General features: G+C 40.9%; 1 protein-coding gene across 1 annotated transcript in view; it reads left to right on the top strand.

The window, feature by feature from the left end:
* Window positions 1-2,895: 2,895 nt before the first annotated feature.
* LOC112080856 (3',5'-cyclic-AMP phosphodiesterase 4D) overlaps window positions 2,896-10,839 on the top strand; it is an 18,636-nt gene continuing 10,692 nt past the window's right edge. Inside the window, exons 1-5 of the mRNA XM_024146787.2 lie at window positions 2,896-3,009; window positions 4,788-4,969; window positions 7,875-7,973; window positions 8,144-8,308; window positions 8,686-8,785. Coding sequence (XP_024002555.2) covers window positions 2,925-3,009; window positions 4,788-4,969; window positions 7,875-7,973; window positions 8,144-8,308; window positions 8,686-8,785 — 631 coding nt within the window. The 5' untranslated portion in view covers window positions 2,896-2,924. The remainder of the gene's footprint in view (window positions 3,010-4,787; window positions 4,970-7,874; window positions 7,974-8,143; window positions 8,309-8,685; window positions 8,786-10,839) is intronic.

Here is a 10,839-nt window from a genome sequence, read left to right as displayed (position 1 = left end):
CAGCATTCTCACATAGTTATTTCCCCTTTTGTCCAGGTCGGAGAGGGCAGTGTGAAGTGCAATTGAGATTGCATCATCTGTGGATCTGTTTGGGGTGGTATGTGAATTGAAGTGGGTCTAGGGTGTCTGAGATGATAGTGTTGATGTGTGTCATGACCAGCCTTTCAAAGCACTTCATAATTACAGATGTGAGTGCTACAGAGCAATAATCATTTAGGCAGGTTACCCAGGGACAATGGTGGTCAGATTGAAACATAGGATTACAGACTGGAACAAGGATAGATTGAAAATGTCTGTGAAGACACCTGCCAGTTGGTCCACGTGCTTTGAGAACACGCCCTGGTATTCCGTCTGGCCCGGCTGCCTTGTGATTGTTAACCTGTTTAAATGTTTTGCACACAGTCATCAGGAAAAACAGTGGCTTTCACGCAAGGCACAGTGTTATACTCCTCGAAGTGAACCTAAAAGACATTCAGTTCATTTAGCTCTGCTTCGCTGGGTAACGCATGGATAGTAGTTGTTGTAGTCTACATTACTCTGTCTTGTAAGTGTTCACCAAGACTATTGCCATATATACACACTGCTGATATCTCACCTGAGTAAATACACATCCATTTGGACACCAAGATGAGTCCTATAATTAGACAGATGTGCTGTGAGGACACCAAGATGAGTCCTATAATTAGACAGATGCACTGTGAGGACACCAAGCATGGAGTCCTATAATTAGACAGTGCACTTTGAGGACACCAAGATGAGTCCTAAATTAGACAGATGCACTGTGAGGACACCAAGATGAGTCCTATAATTAGACAGATGCACTGTGAGGACACCAAGATGAGTCCTATAATTAGACAGATGCACGTGAGGACATCAAGATGAGTCCTATAATAGACAGATGCACTGTGAGGACATCAAGATGAGTCCTATAATTAGACAGATGCACTGTGAGGACACCAAGATGAGTCCTATAATTAGACAGATGACTGTGAGGACACAAGATGAGTCCTAATTTAGACAGATGCACTGTGAGGACACCAAGATGAGTCCTATAATAGACAGATGCACTGTGAGGACACCAAGATGAGTCCTATAATTAGACAGATGCACTGTGAGGACACCAAGATGAGTCCTATAATTAGACAGATGCACTGTGAGGACATCAAGATGAGTCCTATAATTAGACAGATGTAGTGTCTTCATTTTGACTTCATTATGTATTCATGTATTCCACAGAGAAAATGGAACGCCAGATGAAGAGCGAGTGCTCTCGCTTCCATTTGGTCTCGATGGCCGCTGATTGGTTAGCTCTCAGTGGCGGGCTGATGCGATTGGGTGAGAACCCAGGCAGGTGTTGACAGGGGTGCAGTCTTCCTCAGACGTGGCTAGCGTCGTCTCCACAGCTACGTTAGGTCATCTCTGAAGAGCATGTGGGAGATGCAGCTGACTACTGTCCTTCTAATGTAGCTTTTTGTCTAACGGACCTGTCGGACCCATTCTATCCTGTTATTCCTCATTGGAACCTGTTATTGATAATACTTTATAATATTTTTTTATAGCCAAGCCTAGATTATAGTGATTTCTTTGTCTTTTTTGGACACTCCTGTTCTTGCTCCTTCTTTATCCAATCTTGTTACTAACCCCTGGGATTATTTGCCTTTATTTGCCTGGGAAGAATGTGTTGATTATTCCATCAAGGCCCTGGGGACACTACTATATGGATGATGCCATGATTGATTGTATAACGATGATTTGAGGGAAGCCTTTTGCATACTTGTTTTGGATCTATCCATCTTTCGGACTCTTTACATTTGATTGACTGCGTCGAAAAATGCCGGAGGCAAACTACTTACGTTCTGTGTCATGGGGATACATAAAGGTATGTTGTCCATGATGCTAATTTTGAATTCAATAAAATTCAGTGCTGAGTTCATTAGGCACCAAATTGAAGAATACAAAATACAGAATACAGAATACAGAATACAGAATACAGACTAAACAGGGAGAGACAACCTGAACTACCTGGTCCAATAAGAAACTCTCATGTTTTCCATCATGTGCCGTAATGAACACGACCCAAATGGCCAAGCTTATGTTAAAGCTTGTAGGTTCTCCTGGCTGCCTTTGGATTATGTCTATTCATTTAGTGTTATTCCAATCCCTTGAGAGAAGGGTTTACTTTACTAATTTGTTAAAGTGTTTTCATCAATGCAGTCATTTTCATTTAGGCCAAAAGGGTAAATAATGTGACATCGTTGTGATGATCTGTGATGTATGTACAGTAGGAGAGATTGAAGATAGCAGTAACTAGTGCAGGAACTAGTCGTATTTCCACCTCAGCATTGTGTGGGAATTTGTTAGCCATATTGTATAGATTTGTTTATGCAAATGTGCTGTGGGTAGACTTACGTATTTAGCTGTTTTGTTGTTGAGGACGAGCTGCCTACTTGTCTCTCGCAAAGTCATATGGAAATTGCTGTGCTCAAACATGAAAGAAGTATCACACTCCAGTCATTGGTGAATAGTATGTGAAATAAGGCAAAAATAATAGTTCCGCAGAACCGCATCCTTAAATCAAACCAGACATACTATCTGAACTATGTCTGCAGTTGCTACACAGTATCTGTGAGAGTCTGCTGAAAGTGCCTGAACTTCATAATGCACGGTAAAAACATCCGATAATGACAGAAAGGAAATATCATTATATTCCATCTAAGCAAGTCTCATTGAGATCAAAAGTCTGTTATTGTTTCCCATGTATATACAATGTCATGTATGCGTAAGAGTAACACTTTCTTTCGCCCTCTCTCTTTCTCTGTCTCTCTCTCACCCACTCTGTCTCTCTCTCTCTCTGTCTCTCTCTCCCACTCCATCTCTCTCTTTCTTTCTCTCTCTCACTCACTGTCTGTGTCCAGTTCAAGAGGATGTTGAACAGGGAGCTGTCTCACCTGTCTGAGATGAGTCGCTCAGGGAACCAGGTCTCTGAGTTCATCTCCAGCACCTTCTTAGGTAAGACTGGCTGACCTTGCTGTGTGATTTTCAGTATTTATAACAACAAGTTCAAGTCAAATCAAAGTTTATTGGTCGGGTACACAGTTTAGCAGATGTTATAGCGGGTACAGCTAAATGTTTATGTTAGTATCTCCTGACAATGCAGTAAAATGGCAAACAGGTACACAAACAATCAATTTACAAAACAAATGAACTGAAAGAACAACAAGTACCAATCGTCCATGGTCCCCAAGCAATCCCCGAGGTTCCCAAACAGTCCCCAGTCTCCAAGGTCCCCAAACAGTTCCCATTCCTCAAACAGTCCCCGAGCAGTCCCGGACTCCGAGGTCCCCAAGCTGTCCCCATTCCCCAAGATCCCCAAACAGTCCCCAGTCTCCAAGGTCCCCAAACAGTCCCCAGTCTCCAAGGTCCCCAAACAGTCCCCAGTCTCCAAGGTCCCCAAACAGTCCCCAGTCTCCAAGGTCCCCAAACAGTTCCCCGTCTCCAAGTTCCCCAAACAGTCCCTAGTCTCCAAGTTCCTCAAACAGTTCCCGGTTTCCGAGTTCCCCAAAGCAGACCCCTGTCTCCAAGGTCCCCAAGCAGTGCCCAAGCAGTACCCAGTCTCCTAGGTCCCCAAGCAGTACCCAAGGTACCCAAACAGTCCACAGTCTCCAGTATCCCTAAGCAGTACCCAAGATACCCAAGCAGTCCCCAAGGTCCCCAAACAGTCCCCAGTCAACAAGGTCCCCAAACAGTTCCCGGTTTCCAAGTTCCCCAAACAGTCCCCAGTCACCAAGATCCCCAAACAGTCCCCAGTCACCAAGATCCCCAAACAGTCCCCTGTCTCCAAGGTCTCCAAACAGTCCTCAGGCTCCAAGGTCCCCAAACAGTGTCCAGTCTCCAAGGTCCCCAAATAGTCTCCAAGAGACAAGTAAAGAGTCTCAATCACTCAGTCTACAAATTTCCCCTGAAACTGAAACTCCCAATCCCCAAAAAGCCTCAAAATCATATGGGTACAACAATCCATTCTGTTTTATTAAAAGCTACCATGGGCGACGTGCATGTGTGTGTTAGATAGTTAATAAGGGCCAATCCTAACTTGAGATCAGTGTGCGTTACTCAAGTCCCCAATTGACCTCAATAGAGGTCTGTGCATAAGAAAGGGCTGCTCTGCCCTGTTTACAACACGATCAACAAGGCAGGTCCTACAGGCCCTAGTTTTGTCGCACCTGGACTACTGGTTCATCACTACTTGTATTTGTAAGAAATATTGACTTGTTGAATGCACTGAGCTGTCTGTTTAAACTACTAGCACACAGCTCAGACACCCATACATACCCCACAAGACATGCCACCAGTGGTCTCTTCGCAATCCCCAAGTCCAGGACAGACTATGGGAGGCGCACAGTACTCTATTCCACATCAAGTAACTGATGCAAGCAGTAAAATCTGATTAGAAAAACACAGATAAAAATACACCTTTGAAGAGACACACACACAGGCACAGGCCCAGACACACATCTACATTGTAGATATGTAGTAGTAGAGTAGCGGCCTGAGGGAACACACTTAATGTGTTGTAAATTCTATTGTGTAATGTAATGCTTTTAAAAAAATATTGTATATAACTGCCTTAAATTTGCTGGTGATCCATAATGAATACAAATACATGATTAGGGGACAATGTGATCTTAAGTTAGGATTTGGCCCTAAAAGCACAAAATAGGCCCCCAAAAAATCCCTTTGTGTATTGTCTATTGCTCCTCTAACTATTTCATCCTTCTCTCTCCCCCCAGACAAGCAGCATGATGTGGAGATGCCATGTCCACAGACGCAGAAAGAGAGGACGGACAAGAAGAACGCCAAGCCCATGTGTCAGATCAGTGGCGTGAAGAAGCTGCAGCACAGCACTAGCCTCTCCAACTCTAATATACCTCGCTTCGGGGTCAAGACCGACACAGAGGACCAACTGGCTACGGTGAAGGAGCTTTTTGACTTTATATTGACATTTTAGTCATTTAACAGTTGCTCTTAGCTTCCAGGAAGGTTAAACAAACGCGTACGAGAGCAGTCTGATCATCATGGCACGCTTTTGTTGAATAGAATAAATACTAGAGTAAATTATTTATCTGATATTAACTTAGGAATTACTGGTGTTGTGCCCTTGAGCAAGGGACTTAACCTCTACATAGCTACATAATTCCTGGCTGGGCTTTTATCTGGACTTTTCCCAAGGTGAAGAGAAGCCTGACCCGGGCCTCTTCATTGTATGTTGTTTTATTCTTATTCTAGTCATTATCCCACTGATCCTTGTTGATAGTACTGTCCCGCACCGCCGTAGCTAGCTAGAGATTAACGCCAGAGCTAGACCATGTTCTAGTGCTTATTAAACTTCTAGCGCTCATCACCAATCGAGATTTAGGCTGAAATTGATTTGATCAAGTTTGACGTAGTAGATGTCCCACACAGTGATGAGGACTACATTGATTCTATTGAGATCCAGGAAATAGGATGCCTTAAAGGGTCACCTCTGTAATGTTACACCAATAGGATGCCTTAAAGGGTCACCTCTGTAATGTTACACCACTGTGGTTTGCTGATTGGCTCAAGGGGCATGTGGAAACAAGGGAGATGGGCTGGGTTCAATCAAACATGCCATGTGGTATGAACACCCAATGCCAAAAAGTAGCTTTGTAGCTGTGAAGATACACCCTATTATTAAGATGATACTGGCTTTAGTTTTTTGTCCCTTGGTTGTCAGTTGTTGGATTGTTAGACCTCAGTTGTCAGACTGGTAGACCTCAGTTATCAGTTGTCACTGTTAGACCTCAGTTGTCAGACTGTTAGACCTCAGTTATCAGTTGTCACTGTTAGACCTCAGTTGTCAGACTGTTAGACCTCAGTTGTCAGACTGTTAGACCTCAGTTGTCAGTTGTCATTGTTAGACCTCAGTTGTCAGTTGTCACTGTTAGACCTCAGTTGTCAGACTGGTAGACCTCAGTTGTCAGTTGTCACGGTTAGCCCAGTGTATCAGTTGTCACTGTAGACCTCAGTTGGTCAGACTGGTAGACCTCAGTTGTCAGTTGTCACTGTTAGACCTCAGTTGTCAGACTGGTAGACCTCAGTTGTCAGTTGTCACTGTTAGACCTCAGTTATCAGTTGTCATGTTAACCTCAGTTGTCAGTTGTCACTGTTAGACCTCAGTTGTCAGACTTTAGACCTCAGTTGTCAGTTGTCACTGTTAGACCTCAGTTGTCAGACTGTAGACCTCAGTTGTCAGTTGTCACTGTTAGACCTCAGTTATTCAGTTGTCACTGTTAGACCTCAATTGTCAGTTGTCAACTGTTTAGACCTCAGTTGTCAGTGTCACTGTTAGACCTCAGTTGTCAGACTGTTAGACCTCAGTTGTCAGACTGTTAGACCTCAGTTGTCAGACTGGTTAGACCTCAGTGTCAGTTGCAGACTGTTAGACCTCAGTTGTCAGACTGTTAGACCTCAGTTGTCAGACTGTTAGACCTCAGTTGTCAGTTGTCAGACTGTTAGACCTCAGTTGTCAGACTTTAGACTTCAGTTGTCAGTTGTCACTGTTTAGTCCTCAGTTGTCAGACTGTTAGACCTCAGTTGTCAGTTGTCAACTGTCTAGACCTCAGTGTCAACTGTTAGACCTCAGTTGTCAGTTGTCACTGTTAGACCTCAGTTGTCAGACTGTTAGACCTCAGTTGTCAGTTGTCACTGTTAGACCTCAGTTGTCAGACTGTTCGAAATACCTTGTCTCATACATCTTTGCGTTATTTATCCCCAGACAGTGAAGATTTACCTACAATGCCGTTTCGATTGAATTCCATCTTATGCCTGATATAATTTAACTTATGGAAAATGTGTATTTTATTTAACCCGGTAAGTTGACTGAGAACACATTCTCATTCACAGAAACGACCTGTGGAATAGTTACCGGGGAGAGGAGGGGGAATGAATTAGCCAATTGTAAACTGTGACCATGATGGTATGAGGGCCAGATTGGGAATTTTTCCAGGACACCGGGGTTAACACCCCTACTCTTACAATAAGTGCCATGGGATCTTTAGTGACCACAGAGTCAGGACACCCTTTAACATGCTATTCAAAAGACAGCACCGTACACAGGCCAATGCCCCCAATCACTGCAATGGGGCATTGGGATATGTTTTGCATACTCACCAGACATGTCACAATTTTTTCACAAAAAAAATGGCACCTTTATTTAACTAGGCAAGTCAGTTAAGAACAAATTCTTATTTTCAATGACGGCCTAGGAACAGTGGGTTACAGCCTTGACAGCCTTGTTCAGGGGCAGAACGACAGATTTTTACCTTGTCAGCTCAGGGATTCGATCTTGCAACCTTTCGGTTACTAGTCCAACACTCTAACCACTAGGCTACCTGCCGCACCATTGAGCATGTTTGGGATGCTCTGGATTGACGGCATGTTCCAGTTCCCAACAATTTCCAGCAACTTCGCACAGCCATTGAAGAGGAGCGGGACAACATTCCACAGGCCACAATCAACAGCCTGATCAACTCTATGTGAAGGAGATGTGTTGTTCTACATGAGGTGGTCACACCAGATACTGACTGGTTTCTAATCCACGCCCTCACCTTTTTTTTAAGGGATCTGTGACCAACAGATGCACACATGTATCTGTATTCCCAATCGTGAAATCCATAGATTAGGGCCTAATGATTTTATTTCAATTGACTGATTTCCTTATATGAACTGTAAAATCTTTGAAATGGTTGCATGTTGCGTTTATATTTGTGTTCAGTATATATAAATACTGTATACTGTCTCCTATGATGTGTTTGGGTGAGTGGTGTGTGTAAAATGGCCTTGATGTCTGATTTCAGGAGCTTGAGGACATCAATAAATGGGGCCTTAATCTTTTTAAAGTCACCGAGCTTTCAGGAAACCGGCCTTTAACAGTCATGATGTACACAATTTTCCAGGTGAGGATGTTTATACAATTATAAAAAACCTTTATAAAAACTGTTGTTTTACCTTGCTGGAATTTATACAGCTAACTATGTGTGTGCGCGTCCGTGAATGTATGTGTGAATAGCAGTTTGTTATTGTAACCTCTTGTTTTGACAGTGTCACATTTTTCTCTCATTTTCAGGAAAGAGATTTATTAAAAACATTCAAAATACCATTAGACACCTTTATAACCTATCTGATGACTCTAGAAGACCATTACCATGGCGATGTAGCCTATCACAATAACATCCATGCTGCTGATGTCACCCAGTCCACTCATGTGCTGCTGTCCACGCCTGCTCTAGAGGTAGGGGAATGTACCATCTCCGTCGCTTTATGGGGGGAATCTTTGTTGGGAGGGTTTGATACAGTGCTGTTAGTACTGGCCCCCTCTTTTACATTTTAGCTCATGTTTTGTTAATAATGTGACTTTTAAATATACACTAATGATATTAGTTTTTATATTTGTCTTGTTTAAAACTGGCTTTAAATGTAGCCTGAGTTGTGTTCGTTAGGAAAGGCCATATAAAATGTTTTTAAACATTTTGCAACGGACAACAAAAGTGACATGTTCCTGGTGCTGACAAATAGTGAGGTTGTACCGTGAGATTGAATGAAACTTTTTGTCCCATTTCTGTTCTGAAGTGCTGCTCATGTAGATTGCAACACCTATTTTCTTCACAGGCTGTGTTCACAGACCTGGAAATCCTAGCTGCCATCTTTGCCAGTGCTATTCATGACGTCGACCACCCTGGGGTCTCCAACCAGTTTCTCATCAGCACCAGTGAGTGGCCTTTCCAATGCTGTGCAGTTATGATTTGTCTGCCTTCAGTGCCATGCTGTTTCCTTTATCACAATGTATATCCTTTATCATAATGTATATCCTTTATCATAATGTATATCCTTTATCATAATGTATATCCTTTATCATAATGTATATGGTTGTTTTAACATGAGCTTCTCTCTTCTGGGTTAACACACATAGTGAGAAAGGTTTGCTGCTGACACACTGGCACATTTCATAAACTCTCTTTTAATCCCCCCCCCCCCCCCCCACACACACACACACACACACACATGCGTGCGCACACAAACATACTCGCCCACATGTAGAGAAGACAGACGGACAGACGCACACACACACACACATACACACACACTTTGATCCATCTCACTGTGGGGAATCCCCCTCATTAGGCATGCAGATAGGGCGATGATTCTACATGAGGTCATTGTGGAGACGACAGAGACTTCTATCATTCCAAATCTTCAAGTCTGTCTGTGTCTGCATGAATGTGTATGGTTGGTGTGTGTTGTGTGTGTGTTCAGAAATGTGTATGCTTGTGGTGGTGTGTGTGTGTGTGTGTGTGTGTGTGTGTGTGTGGTGTTGTGTGTGTGTGTGTGTGTGTGGTGTTGTGTGTGTGTGTGTGTGTGTGTGTTGTTGTGTGTGTGGTGTGTGTGTGTGTGTGTGTGGTGTGGCTGGTGTGTGGTGTCACACATTTCTGAACACACACACGCACACACACAGACACTCCCTGAATGGGTTAGCAGCCCCAGAGCTACTTAGTCATGAATCCATTCTATAAAAAAGGTGGAAAATGTGAATATTTCAGAAACATGTGACATGTAATACATATAATTACATATGATACATATAATACATGTTAATACATATAATACATATAATACATGGAATACATGGAATACATATGATACATATAATACATGGAATACATATAATACATGTAATACATATAATACATGTTATACATGTAATACATGGAATACACATAATACACATAATACATGTAATACACATAATACATACAACATACAATACATACAATACATGTAATACATGTAATACATGGAATACATGGAAATACATATAATACACGTAATACATATAATACCACATAATACATGGAATACATGGAATACATACAATACACATAATACATATGATACACGGAAAAATATAATACATGGAATACATACAATACATATAATACATGGAATACATATAATACATGGAATACATTAAACATGGAATACATATAATACACATAATACATGGAATGCATTAATACACATATACATGGAATACATGTAATACATGGAATACATACAATACATATAATACATACAATACGTGAATAAATATAATACATGGATACATAAAATACATATAATACATGGAATAGATATAATACATGGAATATATATAATACATGGCATACATATAATACATGGAATACATATAATACATGGAATACACGTAATACACGTAATACATGTAATACACGTATACACATAATACATGTAATACACATAATACATACATACATGTAATACATGTAATACATGGAACACATATAATACATGGAATACATACAATACATGGAATACATATAATACATGGAAATATATATAATACATGGAATACATATAATACATGAAATACATACAATACATGGAATACATATAATAATGGAATACTATATAATACATGGCATAACATGGAATACATATAATACAATGGAATATATATAATACATGAATACATATATACATGGAATACATATAATACATGGAATATATATAATATATATAATACATGGAATACATTAATACATGGAATATATATAATCATGGAATACATATAATACATTGAATACATATAATACATGGAATATATATAATACATATAATACACGGAACACTATATAATACATGGAATATATAATACATATAATACATGGAATATATATAATACATGGAATACATATAATACATATAGTACATGGATAATATATATAATACATGGATACATTATAA

The sequence above is a fragment of the Salvelinus sp. IW2-2015 genome, unplaced genomic scaffold, assembly GCF_002910315.2.
Source record: "Salvelinus sp. IW2-2015 unplaced genomic scaffold, ASM291031v2 Un_scaffold16533, whole genome shotgun sequence".
Classification (NCBI taxonomy): domain Eukaryota; kingdom Metazoa; phylum Chordata; class Actinopteri; order Salmoniformes; family Salmonidae; genus Salvelinus; species Salvelinus sp. IW2-2015.
This window is presented reverse-complemented; position numbering and strand designations above follow the sequence as displayed.